At 37.3% G+C, this 22,497-nt stretch overlaps 1 protein-coding gene across 1 annotated transcript in view; it reads right to left on the bottom strand.

The window, feature by feature from the left end:
* Positions 1–21,864, bottom strand: part of Ly96 (lymphocyte antigen 96) — a 31,265-nt gene extending 9,401 nt beyond the window's left edge. Inside the window, exons 1-3 of the mRNA XM_004842045.4 lie at positions 21,578–21,864; positions 17,917–18,006; positions 9,111–9,239 (exon numbers count right to left, since the gene is read on the bottom strand). Coding sequence (XP_004842102.1) covers positions 9,111–9,239; positions 17,917–18,006; positions 21,578–21,689 — 331 coding nt within the window. The 5' untranslated portion in view covers positions 21,690–21,864. The remainder of the gene's footprint in view (positions 1–9,110; positions 9,240–17,916; positions 18,007–21,577) is intronic.
* Between the last annotated feature and the right edge of the window lie 633 nt (positions 21,865–22,497).

Raw genomic sequence — 22,497 nt, 5'->3', positions numbered from 1 at the left:
GCAGCACATGCCTGTAATGTCAGTATTTGGGAGGATGAGGCAGGAGGATCTCAGGCTCAAGGCCAGCCTGGACTATATAGCAGACCCTGGTTCAAAAAAAAAAAAAAAAAAAACTAAAAACTTAAAATTTCATTGCTATTTATGACATTCCATTGTAAATTTTGTTTCCATGGTTATCTTTCCTGGAACAGAGTGACTTCCTGAGGAAGAAGACCCTACCATTCAACTTTAGATGGGGAGTTAGCCTAAATCCTCTGCTCACACTGAAGAAGCCAAGAGGGAAATCAGGCAGAGCCAGCTAAAAGGACAAAACCTAAACCATGACTTGCCCAAGTTACATTCAGCAAATATTTGCAGAAGAAAGGGTAGAGAGAAGAACCAGGCAGGCTAGGGTTAACTGTGATGCATCTTAGATCTTGAAGGAAGTCAAACTTTGAAAATTCATATAAAATGTCGACATAGTCCCACAGAGATTTTGAAAAACAATTATGCAAAACAAATGAACAATATTTTTAAAAAACAATCACTGCCAAGAGATTTTGTTTTCTGAATAGGCAGCATGGCACAGTGGAAGACCCATGTATGGTGAATCAGGGGGCTAGGATGTTACTAGTTTTCTAAAAGACCCTGGACACATTACTGACTGACTGAGTCATTAGTTTCCTCAATTGTATCAGTTTCCTCAACTGTAAAAATGACAGGATTGGAGGTCCCCAGTCGCACGGAAGATGCCAAATCAGCCCACTGCAGACAGGCAGATCTGCGCACGCCCTACCAAGGTCCCGAGTCATGTGGAACACGCCGAATCAGCCCACATCCCAGCAAAAATCCACTGGACCCCCACGCCCTCCTCTGTACAGCCACCTGGTTCCACACTACAAAGACGCAGAGGACACCAGACCACCAGACCACAATACTGTGCCCCGCTGCTCCTGGCCCAGAGGTAGGGGCTTCTGAGCCGCCAACCCACTGCTCCTGGTCCAGAGGAAGGGGCTTCCCGGCCACCATACCTCCCGCTGCTCCCAGCCCAGAGGAAAGTGCTTTTGGGCCACCTTTTGTCCCGCTGCTCTCAGCCCCTGTCCGACCTCTCCCACCTCAGAGGAGGTAATCCATGCAGGTGCCAACAGCACCACCCCACCCAAAATGAGAAAACACGTAAATAAGACTCAAAACCAGACTTTCAGATCACCTACAGCAACTCCAAAGGGAAATGAGACGGAACACTCTGATACTCAACCACCTGGACCCACTGAACTGGCAATAAAAGGGGATCTGGAAAAAATGAAATCAGAAATAATTTCTCAGATAACAGGAGAAATTGTGTGTCTCATACAAGACATGATTAATAAATCTAGAGAGGAGATGAGGAACATGATGGAATCCCAACATAGGAAACAAATGGAATCCATAAAACAGATGCAAATAGATTTCCAGGATATGAAAAACTCCATTGAAAGTCTACACAGCAGAATGAGCCAATGTGAGGACAGAATTTCAGATATAGAAGATAAGATTGCAATTAGTGACCAGGAAAAGAAAAATTGCTTCAAAATTATAAGGGGACATGAGAAATCAATCCAGCAGCTGCTAGACGATGCAAAAAAGAATAACATAAGACTGATTGGAGTCAATGAAGAAACAGGAGAGAGTGCAGATGACATAAAAAAACTCCACAGAAATAATGGCAGAAAACTCCCGAAGCAGGGGAAAAGAGCTTAACATACAGATAAGTGAGGCATATAGGACTCCAAATAGCCTTGATCAAAAAAAATCTACACATAGGCATATAATTAAGATTCCAGAAACACAACAGAAGAACAAAGTTCTCCAAGCAGTTAGAGAAAAGAAACAAATCACATGAAAGGAAAGCCGATCAGAATCACAGCAGACTTCTCAACACAAACCATCAAGGCAAGAAGAACTTGGAGTGACATATTCCAAGCCCTAAAAGAAAACAGCCTCCAACCCAGATTGATGTACCCTGCAAAACTATCTTTCAAAATGGATGGAGAAATAAGATACTTTCATGACAAAGAGCACCTTAGGGACTTCATGAATACCAAACCAGCACTCCAAAGAATTTTACACAATATCCTAGGAACAGACATTGAGGATCACAACCCCAGGAAGCAAAGCAAAATGAACCCATCTGGCATGACAAGAAATTAAATGGAAAGGGGGAGAACCCAACAAAAAGAAAAAGTCATGGCAATGACAAGTCAATACGTTTCAATTATAACCATCAATGTTAATGGTCTCAATTAACCATTAAAAAGAAATAGACTGGCAGAATGGGTCAAGAAGCAAAATCCAACAATATGCTGCATACAAGAAACACACTTAATTCAAAAGGAAACTCATAGACTGAAACTTAAAGGGTGGAAAACAATACTGCATGCGACAGGAACCCGAAAAAAAGCAGGAGTAGCTATCCTCTTGCAGATCAAATAGATTTCAAACCAACACTGATTAAGAGAGATGAAGAAGGACACTACATCCTTGTAAAGGGAACAATCCAAGAAGAAAAGATGACAATCATAAATATCTATGCACCAAACACTAGTGTGCCCAACTATATAAAATAAATTCTAACGGACATGAAAAGTCATATATGCACTAATACAATTGTAGTGGGGGACCTCAACACCCCACTGTCACAAATAGATAGATCAACTAGACTAAAAATAAGTAATGAAATACTAGAACTCAATCGAACTCTTGAACAAATGAACTTAACAGATGTTTACAGAGTCTTCCACCCCACAAAATCAGAATACACATTCTTCTCAGCTGCACATGGGTCATTCTCAAAAATAGACCACCTACTCACAAATAGAACATGTTTAAGTAAGTGCAAAGGAATTGAAGTTATCCCCTGTATATTATCAGACCATAGTGTGATAAAATTGGAGATCCATAGCAAAAGAAACTCAAAAAATTTCATAAACACATGGAAATTGAACAACACACTTCTGAATAACCAATGGGTCACAGAGGAAATTAAAGAAGAAATCAGACAGTTCCTTCAATTAAATGACACTGATAATACAACATATTGGAATCTATGGGACACAATGAAAGCAGTCTTATGACTGAAAATCATAGCAGTGAATACACGTATTAGGAAAACAGAAGGAGCCCAATTAACCTGATGCTGAACCTCAAGCTTCTAGAAAAAGAAGAGCAGGACAACCCCAGAGCTCATACAAGGGAGGAAATTATAAAGATCAGAGGAGAAATCAATGCAATGGAGACTAAGAGAACGATACAAAAAAATCAATGAAGCCAAGAGTTGGTTTTTCGAAAGAATCGACAAAATTGACAAACCCTTAGCCAACCTTGTCAGAAAAAGGAAAGAAAAGGCCCAAATCCATGCAATTAGGAATGAAAAGGGTGAAATTACAACAGACCCAGCAGAAATCCAGAGGATCATCAATACCTACTTCCAGAACCTATACACCAATAAGATGGACAACACAGAAGAAATGGACAGATTCCTAGATACATATGAATTACCAAAGTTGAATGAAGAAGACCTAAAAATTCTGAACAACCCAATATCAACCAATGAAATTGAAAATGTAATTAAAACTTTATCAACTAAGAAAAGCCCAGATCCTGATGGCTTCACTGCTGAATTCTACAAGACATTTAGAGAGGAACTGCTGCCACTACTGTTTAAACTCTTCAATGAAATTGAAAGGGAAGCAATACTCCCAAATTCATTCCTGGAAGCAAGCATCACCTTGATCCCCAAAGCAGAGAAAGACCCAACCGAAAAGGAGAACTATACTCCAATCTCGCTAATGAACATAGATGCAAAATTCCTTAATAAGATACTGGCAAACAGAATGCAGATCATCAAGAAGATCATACACCCTGATCAAGTGGGATTCATCCCAGGGATGCAGGGATGGTTCAATATACGCAAATCAATCAATGTAATACACTATATCAATAGAGCCAAGGACAAAAACCATATGATTATCTCCATAGATGCAGAAAAAGCATTTGACAAAATCCAACATGCATTTATGATAAAAACCCTTCAAAAAATTGGAATAGATGGGCTCTACCTCAAACTGATAGAAGCCATCTATGAAAAATCAACAGCCAATATCATACTAAATGGTCAAAAACTGAAATCCTCCACACTAAAATCAGGAACAAGACAAGGATGCCCACTATCACCACTCTTGTTCAATATAGTTCTGGCAATATTAGCCACGGCAATTAGACAAGAGAAAGAAATAAAAGGAATAAAGACAGGAAATGAAGAAGTCAAATTGTCATTATTTGCAGATGACATGATACTCTCTATAGAAGACCCCAAGAACTCCACCAAAAGTCTTCTAGACTTAATAACCAAATTCAGTCAAGTAGCTGGTTACAAGGTCAACACACAAAAATCAATAGCTTTCCTCTACACCAATGACAGACTCACTGAGAGAGAAATAGGGCAAATAATTCCTTTCACAATAGCATCCAAAAAACTGAAATACCTAGGAATCAACCTAATGAAAGAAATCAAAGACCTCTTCTCTGAAAACTATGCCACTCTGAAAAGAGAGATTGAAGATGATATCAGAAAATAGACAGACATCCCCTGCTCCTGGGTAGGAAGGATTAATATAGTGAAAATGGCCATACTTCCAAAACTGCTATATAGATTTAATGCAATTCCAATTGAGATCCCAGCAGCATACTTCATGGACCTTGAGAGAACAGTCCAAAAATTCATTTGGAACAAGAAGAGACCCAGAATAGCAAAAGCAATTCAAGGTAACAGAGACATGGCAGGGGGTATCACAATCCCCAACCTGCAACTCTACTACAAACCTACTGTGATAAAAACAGCATGGTACTGGCAAAGAAACAGACCTGAGGACCAGTGGAACAGATTAGAAGATGCAGAAACAATGCCAGACACACTCAGCCATCTCATCTTCGATAAAGGAGCCAAACACCCACACTGGAGGAAAGATGGCCTCTTTAATAAATGGTGCTGGAAAAATTGGGCTTCAACTTGCCAAAGATTAAAACTAGACCTATATCTCTCATCATGCACTGAACTAAAATCAAAATGGATTAAAGATCTAAATATTAAAATAGAAACTCTGAACCAGTTGGAACAGAGGTTAGGTAGAACCCTTGAAGACATCGGTGTAGGGAAAGATTTCATGAACAAAACCTCAGTTGCTCGTGAACTAGCACAAACAATCAACAAGTGGGATCTCTTCTTATTAAAAGGCTTCAGCACAGCAAGAGAAACCACCAGCAGTGTGAAGAGACAACCCACAATGTGGGAAAAAATCTTCACCTGCTCTTCCTCAGACAAAGGTCTACTATCTCAAATCTATAAAGAACTTAAAAAGATCAGACCTCCCAAATTTAAAGACCCAATCCAAAAATGGGCATCTGAAATGAACAGACATTTCTCACACAAAGAAGTAGAAATGGCAAATAAATACATGAAAAAAGGTTCAACATCACTGGTCATTCGAGAGATGCAAATGAAAACAACACTGAGATTCCACCTCACTCCAGAAAGAACGGCTGCTATAATGAAATCAACCAATAACCAATGCTGGCGGGGCTGTGGAGAAAGAGGAATCCTGCTCCACTGCTGGTGGGAGTGTAGACTGGTGCAACCACTGTGGAAATCAGTATGGAGATACCTCAAAGAACTAGGACTGGAAGTCCCATTTGACCCCGCTATTCCACTGCTGGGGATCTTCCCCAAAGAATTAAAAGAATCATACCACAGTGATATATGTGCACCCATGTTCATAGCAGCACAGTTTGTAATAGCTAAAACTTGGAAACAGCCCAAATGCCCATCAACTGGAGACTGGATCAAGAAAATGTGGGGTTTTTTATAAAATGGAGTATACTCAGCCATCAAAAATGAGAAATTAGAGACATTTATAGCTAAGTGGATGCACATTGAGGCGATACTCTTAAGTGAAAGAAATAGGACACACATGTATAAATTCTGAATAGTTTCTCTGGTGTGAGAAACTGAAAGTGTAAATATGGACTAAAGGTATAATAGGTAATGTGAAATAGGAAGAAAAGGGACAAAGGGGAAGGAAGTGGGAGGGGTAGGGGAAAGGATAGAAGGGAATGGGATTAATATGAGAAAATGGAAAAATAGAAACAAAATCTTTGTCAATAGGGAGGAACAGAGGGGTTGAAGGGAGAATTGGGCAAGGGTGAAAAATAAGAACCAAGAGAGACTATGTAAAGTTGCAAATTTCCAATGATGAATGTCATTATATTGTATACCTAAAATGTACCAATGATTAGAATGAATAATCGATAATGCAAAATCGGAAGAAAAGGTCCAAAGGGGTAGGGGTAGTGGGAGGGGCAGGGGAAAGGAAAGAAGGGAAAGGAAAAATGCTGAGAAGTGGAAAAAATGGAAATAAAGTCTTTGTAAATAGGGAAGGATGGAGAGGGTGAAGGGAGGGCTAGGAATGGGGAAAAAATAAGAACCAAGATCCATTATGTAAAGGTACAATTCCCAATGAGAAATGTAATTGTGTTGTATATCTACAATGTACCAATAAAAGAATTTAATAAAAGAAAATGACAGGATTAGAAATTCAGAAACAAAAGAATTCTTACTCTGAGCACTGTACCACGGTTTTTGTTTACATAGATTCTAATTTAACCTTTAAAACTATGTAAGATGAATCTCATTGCCCTCATTTTAGAGGAGAAAAATTAGGCTGAGAGAGGTTAAATAACACTCCCAAGGTCATATTCCTGACAAGGGGAAAACTGAGACACAAACTTACGCCTTTGAACAACTGAGCCCAGACACATACACAGTGTCTGCTGCCTAATTTACAGTTGTCCTCATGGGTACCACTCAGGTTAGAAATGTGGAAAGAAGACTGGCAGGAGATGCATCTGGAAGCTTGATTTGTCTACTCAGAGAAAAGTATAGGCCTTTCTGTTATGAATTTTTGTTATTTCTCTCCTTCCATTAATTTTCTACCCTTATTTTCCTTCCCCTGCCTCCCAATCCCAGTTCTAAAGATCAAACCCAGGAATCTTCCACTACTGAGCTATATCCGCAGCCCATATCATTCATGGGGGGTTTTTTTGCATCGGGAATCGACCTCAGGGCCTTGTGCTTGCCAGGCAGGCATTGCACCACTGAGCTACATCCCTGGTTAATATGGGTTGTTTTTTTTTTGAGACAGCGTCTCACTGAGTTGCCCAGGTGGGACTCAAACTTGTAATCTGCTTGCTTCAGTATCCCTAAGTACTGGAATTATAGGCATACACCACCACACCAGGTTTCATTTCCCATTTTTTCCCCATCTATAATTTTATTATATCACTAATTAAATGTATGCATATAAACTACCCGACATCCTATTTTAAATAAGATAGAGCACAGGTTAATAGTGATTAATTATATGAGAAAACAAACTGGAATAGTAATTTTTGTTTTATTTTATTTATTTAGTTTTGTAGTGCTGGGGATCAAACAACAGGCTTCTTGCATGCTAGGCAAGTACCCTACTACTGAGCTACATTCCCAGCCCAATGATTTTTACATTCCTCCATTACACCAGCTGAGCTATTGAAGGGAGCACCAATGAATTTTAAAAGTTAATAAAACAATTAAGTGAAAGCTTTTCTTTTGTTTCGCAGTAGCATGCGTTGAACTCAGGGCCTCTCACATGCTAGGCAAGTGCTCTACCACAGAGGTACATTATTAATCCTTATATGTAAGGATTTTTTAAATAAAGGTTTTCTTTAAGTTTATTTTTATAAATTTATAATGCTAAATGCTAACAAGAGAGAAATTAAACTGTCATACACATACATTGCTTGTTGTACAATATATACATAGGTACAATCCTATAGAAAAGCAATTTGGCATTATGTAAAGAAAATCACAAATATATTCAAATCTCCTTGGGAGTTATCCATAATTTTTTCTCCCAAGTATGAAAATATTCAAACCTAAGATATAAGACCAACTACATATAGAAATATATTTATTATACTAGTACAACAATAAAAACAGCAGAAGGAAACTAACTGTATGTTAGAAAGGCTAAACACAAGAGTGCATACTTCCTAAGGGAGACATTTCACTGTATAAGGCCCATACCTTGATTTTTGAACCACATGGAATAGCTATTTAAAGAGTCAAATAAATAATTTTTAAGAAGAAAATACACAGTATTTATAGCTAAATATACTTACACTTAAAACTAACATTTAAATAAATAAATAAAACTAACATTTAAAAAACACAAGAAGGAAATACTCCAAAATGTTTTATAAGTATGATTCTATGTCTTTTTATTGACTATATTTTCAATTTTTAGACATGTAATAATGTAATATTTATGTATAACCTTTTAATCTACATCAATATTAGTTTTTAAATTATTAAGAATAATTAAGAGCTAAAAATTAGTTGGCCGGGGATTTAGCTCAGTAGTTTCACTGCCTGCTGCACAAGCAGAAGGACCCGAGTTCGATCCCCAATACCAAAAAAAAAAAAAAAAAGAATTATTAAGAGCAAACTTAGGAGTTTGCATTAAATGACCTTTAAGGTTCTAAACTGTGAATTCTATGATTCTCTGAATAATGTCAAGGTAGAAATAAAGAAGAGGATATTAAAGAAACCAATGTGGCTGTGCAGAAAAATCAAGTGAGTTCCTGTGGAAAATAATGATTAAGAGTAAATATAAAACATTCATCTGAATAAAGCAAAAAAAATTTCAATATCCCTTCAAACACACTCATATACATTGTCACTGTAATCACAATTGAGGAACATAAGTGTATCTGGGTGTGGTGGTACACACCTGTAATCCCATCACTGGGGAGGCTGAAGCAGGAAGATCACCACCAATTCAACACCAGCCTGAACTACATAGTGAAACTATATCTCAAAAAAACAACAAAAAAATGAATATAGTTGTGAAATGTTTAAGCTGCTAAAAGTAAGACATAGGGTGGAAAGAAAGAATTATGATAAAAAAGGAGCTTTATAGTTTTAATGTATTTAATTTTTACAGCATTCTCATAAAACTTACTTTCCCTTCTGTGGGTAATATGTACCAAATGCTTACCTCCTTTCAGAGCTCTGCAGAAAGAATACTCATCATCATATCCTCTGCAAATAACTTCTTTGCGCATTGGCAGTTTCATGGAGTGGAAAGATATGTGGAGATTGAAGTATAATTTTTTTAAGTCCCTCCCTTAAAAAGAAAACACTCCATTAGCCCCTCAACTAAGAGATTCTCCTATGAAGAATAATATTTGTTGTACACTTAATATGTAGCCTGTGCTTGTCCTATATTTTCATTTCAGTCATCACAACTCTCCATGAGGTGGATATTATTATTCTTGTTCTACAGATGAGAAAGCTAAAGTTCAAAGTGGGCATCTTTGTAGTCAAATAGAATGTTCTACAGGAAGAAGCATGTGCTATGCCTAAAAATAGAGAAAATTTCATAACTCTATGGAGAAAGCTATCAAACAAAAACAAAATTTTCAGTGTTAGTTCTGCTAGATAATCCAAAGGAGAAAAAGGAAATGAGGATAATCAACTCATGCCAACTTTTTCAGAATTTTGATAAACTATTTGAAGATTGAATTTTTTGATTACCAATTAAATATATAGGTGTTTTAAATTTCTTCATGATCTCCATATTATTAGATACCATGGAAAATTCCAGTATAATTTTCTGAATTCTTCCAAGTTATTCAATTGGCCCAAATGGAAAAAAATAATAAAGTTTTTTTATAATGAAGACAATTATTGTAACCACTATCTCATTGAGAATGTTTTCCTAATAAGATCACCATGAATAATTGTAGCCAAAGTCAAAAGACAACTTGAACTGAGCTATGCTTCACAGAATTTCCAGCTCTTTCCTACTCCTTTGAGGAAAGGAGGGAAAGGAAAAACTATGAGAAAAGAAAAAAATCATGGAAATGATGTCTGTGTAAATAGGGAAGGGTGGAGGGGGAGAAGGGTGCACAGGTAAGTGGGAAAAAATAAGAACCAAGATACATCATGTACAGGTACAAACACCCAATGATAAATGTAAATGAATTGTATACCTAAAATATAAAGATAAAAGAACTTAGAAAAAAAAAGAAATCAAATCCTGCTTTGATATCTCAGTGGTTTTTATCTTGAGAAGCTCTTTGGCCTTGGGCATCACTGTGGTCATGTTAGGCACATGAAAATTAGCAATAGTGAGGTAACAGTTTTGTGGCTTAGCACAAAACTTAGCAAGTTTTGTGGCTTGTCTCTTGGAGAGACAAGAAATATGGTGGTCATCATGTACTAACACAAAGAATATTTTTGAGCTTACCTAAGACAACTCTAAGAACTACCAGAAACAACTTTGAAGGAGGCTTATGATACAGCTTTATTTATTTATCAATTAGTTAATAGTTTACAAAGATTTATTAGCAAGTCTTTGAAGTCTCAAAATACATAATTTCTCTTCCCAACCTATTTTTGGTTCAAAGTTTTACTTACAGCTCTTAAGAGTTTAAATAGAGAGGAGGCTCCCAGGCAGCCATTCCACCACTCCCAGCACAGAGGAGATGAGCCAATCCCAGCACCCAGGAGGCTCCCAGGCCACCATTCCACCGCTCCCAGCAGGAGCGTGAGCTGCGCAGACTCCAGCAGCACCCCACCCCCGTCAAAATGAGAAGACACTTAAACAAGCCTCAAAACCAGACTTCCAGATTACCTACAGCAACCCCAAAGGAAAACAAGATGGAACAATCTGTTACTCAACCACCTGGACTCCCTGAACTGGCAACAAAAGAGGATCTGGAAAAGTGAAATGAGAAATAATTTCTCACGTAACAGCAGAGATTGTGCCCATTGTGAAAGATATGATTAATAAATCTAGAGAGGACACAGATAAAAAAATAGAGGAGCTGAGGAACATGATGGAATCCCAACACAGGAAACAAATGGAATCCATAAAACAGATGCAAACAGATTTCCAGAAGATGAAAAACTCCACTGAAAGCTTTTGCAGCAGAATGAGGCAGTGTAATGACAGAATTTCAGATAAAGAAGATAAGATTGCAATTAGTGACCAGGAAAAGAAAAATTGTTTCAAAATTGTAAGGGACCATGAGAAATCAATCCAGCAGCTGCTAGACGATGCAAAGAAGAATACCATAAGACTAATCAGAGTCAATAAAGAAACAGGAGAGAGTACAGATGACATTAAAAAACTATTCACAGAAGTGATGACAGAAAACTTCCCAAGCAGGGGAAAAGAACTTGACATACAGATAAGTGAGGCATGTAGGACTCCAACTAGCCTTGATAAAAAAAAAATCTACACATAGGCATATAATAGTTAGGGTTCCAGAAACCCAACAGAAGAACAAAGTTCTACAAGCAGTTAGAGAAAAGAAACAAATCACATACAAAGGAAAGTCCATCAGAATCACAGAAGACTTCTCAGTGCAAACCCTCAAGGCAAGAAGAGCTTGGAGTGATGTATTTCAAGCCCTAACGGAAAATAGCCTCCAACCCAGATTGATATACCCTGCAAAACTATCTTTCAAAATTGATGGAGAAATAAGATACTTTCATGACAAAGACCACCTTAGGAACTTGATGAATACCAAACCAGCACTCCAAAAAATTTTAGACAATATCCTAGGAACAGACAATGAGGATCACAACCTCAAGAAGGCCAGCAGAATGAATCCATTGGGCATGACAAGAAATTAAATGCAAAGGGGAAGAATCCAACAAAAAGAAAAAGTCATGAAAATGATAAGTTGATATATATCAGTTATAACCATCAATGTTAATGGTCTCAATTCACCATTCAAAAGAAATAGACTTGCAGAATGGGTCAAGAAGCAAGATCCAACAATATGCTGCATACAAGAAACACTTAATTCAAAAGGAAACTCATAGACTAAAAGTTAAAGAGTGGAAAACAATACTCCATGTGACAGGAACCTGAAAAAAAGCAGGAGTAGCTATCCTCTTTGCAGATCAAGTGGATTTCAAACCAAAATCTGAAGCACTTCTGGTCCCAAGAATTTCAGATAAGGGATAGTCTACTTGTATACACAACTCTATTGTGAACTTGTGTTTTCATTCATCTTAAGTAAAAACTGAAGAATAGAACTGTTGGTTCTTAACAGTAATACAAGTAATTTCTATATTGTTTTCCAAAATGGCTTTATAATTTCGCATTCACAGTAGCAGCATTCAAAAGTTCTAACTGGTTCACACCTAAACTGACATCTGTTCCTTTAAAACTTTTAACTTCATCTCCCTAATGAGTGTATAATTCAATCTTGTTATTGTACTGATAAGTATTTTTCTGATTCTAGTGTTGTACACCTTTCCTTGTGCTGTACTGGCTATTTATCATCTTCTTGTGTCTACTTTTTAATTGGGTTGTCTATTAATGAGCTGTAAGAGTTCCTTATATATTCTGGTCATAGGTGATATGTATTATAAATATGGTCTGTTTAGGGACTACTTTTCATTTTCTTAATGATGTCATTTAAAGTTCTAAATTTTGATGGAATCTCATTTATCAATTTTTTTCTTTTATACATCATGTTTTTTGTATCCTAGGATGTTCTTGCTTACCCTAAATTCATAAACATTTTCCCTTATAATTCTTCTTAAAGTTTTATAGTTTTAATCTTTCATGTTTAGGTTCATAGATCCTTTCAAGTTATTTTTATGTATGGAAGTAAAGAGTTGAGGTTAATTTTTTACATACAGATAACAGGTTGTCTAGCACCATTTGCTGAAAACACTAGATTTTCCTCTGCTTGTGAACTGAGTTTATGTTCTATAAAATGTTAATGTTAAATAATCTTTTAAAATTCAGTGGACCATATATGTGTGGTTCTATTTCCAGATTTTCTATTTTATTCCAATTACCTGTATGTCTTTCTTTACGCCAACACTGCCTTGATTACAGTAGCTTTAAAGGAAGACTTAAAATTAGGTAATAAGGGCCAGGGATTTAGCCCAGTGGTTCTGCCGCCTGTCTCGCAAGTGCAAGGTCCTGAGTTCAATCTCTGGTACCAAAAATAAAAAGTAGGTAATAAATGTCCTCCAACACTTTTTTTCTTTTTCTTTTCTAAGTCCTTTGTACTCCTACATAACTTTTAAATTTCAATATCCAATTCTTCATTTATAGCAAGTATACACAGACCTGAATTTTTATATATACCTTGTGTTTTCTAATCCTGCTAAATTCAAATACAAGTTCCAGGGGCTCCTAGAGGTTTCTTAGTATTTTCTCTGTAGATGATCATTTCATCTACATATAAAGATTTTATGGGCCAGGGATTTAGTTCAGTGGTTTCGCCACCTGCTGCGCAAACACAAGGACCCGAGTTCAATCCCCGGTACCAAAAAAAAAAAAAAAGATTTTACTTATACCTTGCCAATCCTATGCTAATTGTTTCTCTTTATTGTCAGACTACTTTAGTTTGGGCCTATGTTTCAAAGTATAATGGACAGATGAAGAGTATGCATGTCTGCCCTTGTTCCCCACCTTAGGGAGAAAGCATTGTATCTTTTCCATTCATATAAGATATTTTTGCTGAAGTATGGAGTACACGTCTTATCCATTGAGAAGGTTCTGTTCTACTTCTAGTCTCCTGATAGCTTTTACCATGAACAGCTGTAGAATTTAGTCCAATACTTTTTCTCCAACTACTGACAGGATCATATGCCTTTTTCCTTTCCTCTGTTAAAATGATGACTTATGGGGATGGATCTTCCAATGTTGAACCAAAATTTCCATCCCTATAATAAAACCATTTTCTACACACTGCCAGATGTGACTTCTAATAGTTTGTTTTGTTAAACAAATTTTTATCTATGTTCATACTTTTTCTTCTACTATCTTTATCCAGTTTTAGTGTTAGCACAATGTTGATTTCCTAAAATGAGGGGAGAAGTGTTCCTTCTTTCTTCTGCTTTAAATGTTTGATATAATTCATCAGTTAAAATGTATATCTGCCTGTTGTTGCCATATGGGTAGGTTTTCAAGCCAAGAAAATACTTTCTTTAATAGGTGCTATTCAAATTTTACATTTCCTCCAGAGTTAGTTTCATTAATTTGTCTTCCAAGATACTTCTTAGAAGTTGTCAAATTTATTTCAAAAAGGATTTTTGTAATATGCTTTCTATATCCTTTTAAATTCTGTAAAATCTGTGGTAATGTCCTCTAAATTTTGATATTGTAATTTAAAAAAATGTATAATTGATATTGTGTAACAGAAAGAAAAGGTATAAAGGAGTAGGAGAAGTGGGAGGGGTAGGGGAAAGAAAAGAAGGGAAAAGAAAAAATATGAGAAAAGGAAAAATATTGAAACAAAGTCTTTGCAAATAGGGAATGGTGGAGGGGGTGAAGGGAGGGCAGGGAATGGGGAAAAAAGAAAAACCAAGATACATCATGTAAAGGTACAAGTTCCCATTGAGAAATGTAAATGTATTGTATACCTAAAATGTATCAATAAAAGAATTTTTTAAATAAATAAATTTTGATATTGTAATCTTAAAAATGTATAATTGATATTATTTAACAGAAAGAAAAGGTCTAAAGGAGTAGGGGAAGTGGGAGGGGTAGAGGAAAAGAAAGAAGGGAAAAGAAAAAATATGAGAAAAGGAAAAAATTGAAACAAATTCTTTGCAAATAGAGAAGGGTGGAAGTGGTGAAGGGAGGGCAAGGGGAAGGGGAAAAAAAATAAGAACCAAGATATATCATGTAAAGTCACAAGATCTCAATGATGAATGTAACTGTATTTTATATCTAAAATGTATCAATAATCTTAATGGGAAAAAAATGACAATGAGATGATGAAATAAGAGCTGTGGAAATGTTTGTTAGTTGTTATTAAATATGATTGGCATTATTTTTAGAAAGATAAATGTAGATATGTAACCAAAAAAAGAATTTAAATAGAAGTGAGGTCATAAAACTAAGGTTTATTTCTATGAAGATGGGCCCACACTTTATACTGACATTATAGTAAATTCTAGGGAAACTCAGGTCTCAACTGCAAAGCATTACTTTTAAAATGACTACTTCATGAGGGCTGGAGATTTAGCTCAGTGGTGCCACCGCCTGCTCTGCAAGCGAGTTCAATCCCCGGTACAAAAAAAAAAAAAAGACTACTTCGTTAGTGAATTAATGGTCATTTGTTATATGTCATATTTAGTAAATGATTAAAGTATTTGGTGGTAGCTATGGAGGTGTGCCACTCAAACTTCTCTTCAAAAGAAATTGTCATGGGCTGGGGCTTTAGCTCAGGTCCTGAGTTCGATCCCTGGTATCAAAAAAAAAAAAAAAAAAAGAAAGAAATTGTTGTGAGGAGGGTAGTTGGCAGACGTTGAGGTTGAGATCCAGCCAGCCCTCACCCACAGGCCACACTTCTATAGGATTCTCCAGGATGCTCCTGTGAAGCAGTCTTTGCTCTGGGGCTCACCACCAAACTGGCTGAGAACACTGCATCTTGGTCTAATGATTATCATACCTAATTCTCCTTTTTTCCCCTTTCACTTTTCTTTCCTTCTTGCTTTCTAGCCATCTTTCTTTCTTCTTTCTTGTTGTTTGTTGGGTTTTGTTTCATTTTATTTTGTTTTGTTTTTGTGGTATTAGGGATTGAACTCAAGGCCTTCAGACTGAGCTATGTTCCCAGTCCTTTCTTTATTTTTTATTTTGAAGTGCGGTCATAAGTTGCCAAGTTACCCTGGCTGAACTTAAATTTGTAATCCTTATTCAGCCTTCCAGAGACTGGGATTATGGGCATGTGCCACCATGTCTGGCTGGCCAGGAATTTTTGGAGATGGGGTCTTGCTATGTCGCCCAGACTGATCTCAAACTCCTGAGCTCAAGCAGGTCTCTTGCCTCAGCCTCCTGAATAGCTGACAGTACAAGCAGGTGCCACTGCACCTGCCCCCTTTCACTTTTCAAAGGTATCAGAACTGCAATCCAATCTCTATGCCTCCTCCAGCTTCCTCTTTCCTTCATTTCTCACAATCATTTCCCCCAATAAAAATCTACCATATCTAATCCCTTCTTAGTATCTGCCTCCCAGAGAAACCTAAGTAATGCCATATTGTTTGATTGTTTGGGCCTGGAAGAATACAACCTGCGTCCTATGGGGGTGAGGGAGTCATCTGAAAGTACGAGATTTGGTATTCATTATATAAATCATCACTTATGACAAGCATCTAAACAAATAGTTCAGAAAACAAATCCTGGGGAAAAGGGTGAAATTATAGGGCCTTAGCTTGACAAAAATTTGGGCTGTTTCTTTTACTTTTGGTGAAGGTGAAGCAAACAGAGTTAATCATTCTTTGTTCTGAAATACCATTCTGCCTGACTGCTATCATTTTATTTATGTTATCTACAGATCCATCTCTCCTATGGCACTGATAGATTCTTAAAGATCAAGAGAATGTCTTAGCAATGACAGGGCCTAGCGCAATACTTTAAATATACTAAGACTTGACTACTTTTTTTCAGTGCTAGGCATTAAACCCAGAGCTTCCAGCATGTCAGGCAAGCACCTTAACACCAAGCTACACCAACAGCCCCAAGTATTTTTTTAATGAATAAATCAACATAAAGTATCAAAATACAAGTTAAACAATTAGACTCAGAAAAATTAAAACCCAAGTTTATTGTTTATTATCCCAGAGTTCTCAGCTACTTTTTCTTCTTATAAGCTGGAGAAGTAAAATCAGGAATGAAGGGGCAAATGTTTCTTTAAACTCATTTACATAAAAGTACTTTGTAAAGTATAAAACAAGCTCCAAATCTAAGCTAAGATGTAGATGATGATGATAATAGTGGCGGTGATGGTGGTGGTGGCAAGGATTATAATTAGTTTCCTGAGATACCAGGACTTACAAGAAATAAGCAACGAAGGCTGACACGTAGGAGAGGATGAATGTTTGATATTTTTACATGCACTAAAATTACCACTATGTCCATTAGTTTTTACTATGCTGACAACAAATAATGAACGATACAGAAGAAAAACAAGATACAACACAGAACAACACCTTTCTTCCTCTTCCTCTTCCTCTTCCTCTTCCTCTTCCTCTTCATCTTTGTCTTCGTCTTCTTTTATACCAGGTGATCAACATCAGAACCTTGCACTTGCCAGGCAGGCACATTCCACCTTGCCTTTTAAAAAACCCTCATCACCATATTTTTCTCTAAACCAGCAATCTTTAAGAGAAAAAAGGGTTCTGGCTTGCTCAAACACAGATCTTTGACTAGTGGAAACCAAATATTATTAACCAGCTGAATGGTTGACAAAGGATGTACATGTGAGGTTGTTAGAAGTTTCATGTGATTTCCAATTCTACTCATATGTCCTTGTATAATCCTCCCAAGTGTATGAATAGACCTAGTGACTTCCTTCTAACCAACAGACTACAGCAAAGGTGATAGGGTGTCACTTCCACAATTAGGCTACTTCCATTTTGTTACCTGACTGTCCTGCATCCTGGCTTTGATGAAGCTATGTTGAAAAGGCCCATGCGGCAAGAACTGAGGGATGGCCAACAGCCAGTACCCAGGAACTGAATACTGCCGAAAACCATACAAGAAAGAAATAGATTCTTCTCTATCCTTCAGAGAGTTTAGTCCTGCTCAACACCTTGATTGTAGCTCTATTGGAAGCCCTGAAGCTGGCACTGGTAAACCATGCCCAGACTACTGACCCACAAAGATTATGAGGCAATAGGTGTGTATTGAGTTAAACCACTAATATTGTCATAATTTGGTGCATACCAATAGAGAAAAATTACATTTAGAATACAATTATTTATTTTTTTATATTTCTTGAACCCTTTAGTTGATCTTCAAAAACAAGAACTGTACTTACTTGGTATGAAGAAAATATGCAGACTCCCAGATGATCCCTTCAATGTTAAACAGGGTATAATATTAATTGAAATAGGGAATTTCTTGTTATCTAAAAGAAATAAAGACATCAATAAATTGTTATAAATCACTAATAAGTATAGTGTTCTGAACATCAGACCCTAAAAGATTGCTTTTGCATTAAAATTATATGATGAGAACAACTGAGAGTGGTCCCAAATATCTTCCCAGAGAATAGTATCAGTAACATGGTGGAGTAGGAGGTTCTAGATTTACCCCTATAAACCCAACCATTCACAGGCAAATTTCATTTGTGAACATTAGACCCAAATTAAACTTGTAAAGTGGGCCATAATCTTTCTGTGGGTGAGCCATCCTTTTCCTATAAACCATTACCCAAGATGGAACTTCCTATAGGCTCACAAATTCCACTGCAAGAGAAACATAAATCTCAGTTTGAGGAGATGACGCACTTCTCTCTCTTGAAGGGCCACACTCTCTTTCTTTGAGCGTGTACTTTTAAACTTCTGCCTAATAAATCTCTTTATGCCTCTTTTTAAAAATTTTTAAAGGCTGGGGATATAGCTCAATGTTAAAGCACTTACTTGCCTAGCATGCATGGGGCTCTGGGTTCAACCACCAGTACCACAAAAAACAAAAGCTAATATACAAAAGTATTAAAATACTATAAATAAAAATATGTTGAAAGATGCACAGTATGAACAGATAAATTATGACAACAATAACATAAAGTATGTATGCAGGTACATACATACTTAAAGTGTACAGTTTTTGTATATGATTAAACTTAAGATGCTGTCAACTTAAAACAGACTTTCAAAACTATAAAATACATATCATAAGGTAACTAAAAAAAACTGGAAATTGGGCCGGGGATTTAGCTCAGTGGTGCCACAGCCTGATTTGCAGGTGCAAGGTCCTGAGTTCGATCTCCCGTACCAAAAAAAACCCTGAAAATTACACAAAAGGAAAAGGAATCAAAGCATAGAAAATAAAAAAGCAGACACACAATCGGAAGGCTGACATACATGAGGTGGGAGGATACACCAGATGCCAAGACACATACACACTTAGCAAGTAAGATTATATGTTGAAACACCCAACCCCACCCCATTCATATGTTAAAATTCTATCCTCCACCGCTTCAGAATGTGACTGCACTTTGAGATAGACTCTTGAGAGAGATGACTGAGTCAAAATGAGGACATACGGTGGGCCCTAATCCAGTCTGAGTCCTATCTCCTCCTCCCCCTCCTCCTCCTCCTTCTCTATCTCTCTCTCCCCCTTTTCTTTCTTTCTTTTTTTTTTTAAAAAACAGAGTCTCAGTAAGTTGTCCAAGATATCTTTGAACATATGATCCTCCTGCCTCATCCTCCAGAGTAGCTGGGATTACAAGCATGTGGCACCAAGGCTGGCTGACTGGTATCTTTAGAAGAGGAAATTTGACTAAAAGAGACACCAAGGGTCTCCAAACACAGAAGAAAGGTTACATGAGGACACACAGTGAAAGTGGCCATCTGCAAGTGCCTGTTTTGTCCTGCTATAATGCATTGAGCATTGGGAATGGAAAATTGATTTCTCACAGCTCTGGAGCTAAGGAGTCAAAGATCAAAGAGCCAGCATGTGGTAAGGGCCTTCTTGCCACATCATCTCATGGGAGGACAAGAGAATGTGAGAGAGGATGCTCTTGTTGCCTATTTCTTAATACTCTTACAGTGGTAATTAAATTTCAACATGAGCAAGCCAAGGAGAGATGCCTCAAGAGAAACTGCCTATGCCAATACTTAAATCTTAGACTTACAGCTTCCAGATCTGAGAGAAAATAAATTTTTTTAAGCCACACAGTTGATGGCATTTTGTTATAGCAGCCAGAGCTAAGACACTGTATATACCCAGGAATTTGCCCAACTGGTAATTGGCCTCTTCTTTTGCATAGAAATTATCCTTACAGTCGAGATTGAATGGGGAAGAGGACTGTCACCAACATTCACATCACACTATCCAGGGGAATCAGTGCTTCCCTCAGCAGATGTATTTCTGGCTCCACGGATCCTCTTAGGAAGAGAAAGGATGATGTAGCAAAGGGGATGGCAGCCAGTGTAACCCACTATTCCCTACAGGACTTTGGTGAGGGCCGATTGGAAAGAACTAAAGGATTTCTCAGCACTAGTAAGCAGAGTAAGGTCCTCCCTTGGACAATCACATCAAAAGGCAAAACAAAGTATTGTTACTAAAAGATTAAAAGCCAAGTAACAATATGAAATGTTCTATTACTAAAGACTATGTGAAGAGTGGTGTAAACACCATGTGATACAAAAGGGCCAAAGGAGGAGGGCTGGGGGTTTGGCTCAGTGGTTCTGCCGCCTGCCTTGCAAACGCAGGGTCCTGAGTTCGATCCCCGGTACCAAAAAATAAAAAAGACCAAAGGAGGAGAAGGAAATGGGGGTTGGAGGTGAGGTGGGGTGGGGTGGGGTGGCTATAGCAGGGAGAGATTCTGAAATAAATTGAAAAGGAATTCAGAATAATCCATAACTGAAGAAAGGATGCCAGTGGGTATTGTTCACATACTTAAGTGTCATTCTCACACCTGGCAATCATCCTTATTCCCCCAGAAGTAACTATGTATTATCATTTGCCAGGGTTTCTCAAAATAGTCAACACACAATTGGAGAAAAATAAATAAATAAAATTGAAAATTTTGTGGCTAAACAGACTTTTTCAATGCAGTTTGAAATTCTCAAAGTACATTTGTAAACCTCCCCCAGATGATTAGGCCATGAGTCTTTTTTTCCCAAAAGTATCTCAAAGGACTGGATTGTGGAAAGCACCACTACCATCTTGACCTGGGTAGTGAGTCGAAAATGGCAGCCACCATCGTGAGCAACATAGTGGAAAGTACCAAAGTTAAAGAACAGCTGGGCCTTCAGACCCCAGAGGTTTGCTAATGAGAAGACGTATGGGGGGGGGGGGGTGATAAAACCAATTAGGTAGAGCTACGCTATACAATTAGCATTAGGGGATAGCTGGTTTTTAAAAAAAATAATCTTATTATTTCTGTGTGACCCTGTGTTAAAAACTTTACCACACAGCAATCCTTGCATTAAAAAATCGCTTTCATTTTGCTCTAAAATCACTTTCATTTTGCAGCTACTGGAGCTGAAGCATGGAGAGGTCTTTTGCTCAAGATCAAACACCTAATAACTGACAGGTCAACTAGGGACATGATTTGAAGTAAATTCACAGCCTGGAGCAAAAAAATCACCTTCAGGAAACAGCTAGAACTGTTCTACCCTCTCAGGAAGGAGAACCAGTTAGTCTCTGGGCCAAGGCAGAGGCAGACAGTTCTTCTGGAACTGGGAAGAAGATGAAACCAGGCTCCAGGTAGAGACAGTGGACCACAGAGAACAGAAAAAGCACTTGGAAGTCAGGTACAACACAGATTAGAGGTTTGTGAGCTCTGTGAAGTGTTAAAATCCACACCGGGAAGTGACTGTTTCTTTTCTGGCTGGCAACAGCAGCAGCCGTAGCAGCTGAAACACATGCAGGCATTTCCTGGTCTGGACAGCAGCGTAAGATTTTTGTGAAAACTTACCTTTAAAATAGTTGATGCTACAATTATTTGTTGTTGCTGTTTTACTTACCACAGTAAGTGTACGAAATATTTGCGTCAGAGGAGCTGCAGATCCAGAGAGGCTCTTCAGGCTCAGTAAATATGGGAGAAAACAGGGTAGAAAAGAGCATAAATGGTAGCATGATTCAGTGTTTCAAAAATTTAAAAATGTAAAGAGGATAAGTAAACAATCATCAGACACTTCCCTTTCAATAAGTAGGAAAGATTTAACTTAGTCATTGGTCACATGATTTCTGAGTGCCTATCCAGTGGTTTCCTCTTTTCATGTGTGTGACTTGGTGTATTCTGTCCGTGAGTTCTTCCTGGAAGGACAGAGAAATGATTTAGAATGAAGTCTTTTTGAACACTGAAAAGTGAAAGTGAAAGTGACCAGAGATTTAAAAGCAAAACAAGATACTTTCCAGTTAATAGAAAAAAGAAATCCACTTCACTCCTGTTTTTTTATGAAAAAATAAAACAAAACTTCATGATCAAATAATAAGAGAATAACAAGTTATTACATTGTGTATCATTATCTTCAAAGTAATCACTCAGAGTATAAAACATAAACCAAAAAGATCCTTACAAAAAAGAAACAGATAATAACACAAATCTTTCTTTTCAACAAACTAAGATAAACTAGTAGTATAAATGAAACCAATTAGCATATATATTGAAATATTTTTAAAACCCTGGAATTTGTAATTTGGGGAAGTATTTGAACTTCTCTCTTTTCCCTATTTATCTCTCTTCCATTTTGTTCTTTGCATTTCTCATATAAGAGAAACTCTGCAAGATTTAAGCTTGTGTGTCAGACTTATTTCACTTAACATTATGTTCTCAAGTTGCACAAGACTGTCTTTATAGCAGCATAGTACTCTATTGTATATAAATACCACATTTTCCTTATCCATTCATCTGCTCATGGACATATATGCTATCTCCAAAATT

Source organism: Heterocephalus glaber, unplaced genomic scaffold (assembly GCF_053883595.1).
Source record: "Heterocephalus glaber isolate CG9 unplaced genomic scaffold, H.glaber_assembly_v1.0 deba00001553, whole genome shotgun sequence".
In the NCBI taxonomy this organism is placed as follows: Eukaryota; Metazoa; Chordata; class Mammalia; order Rodentia; family Bathyergidae; genus Heterocephalus; species Heterocephalus glaber.
The sequence above is the reverse complement of the archived record's forward strand: the minus strand, read 5'-3'. Positions and strand labels throughout refer to the sequence as shown.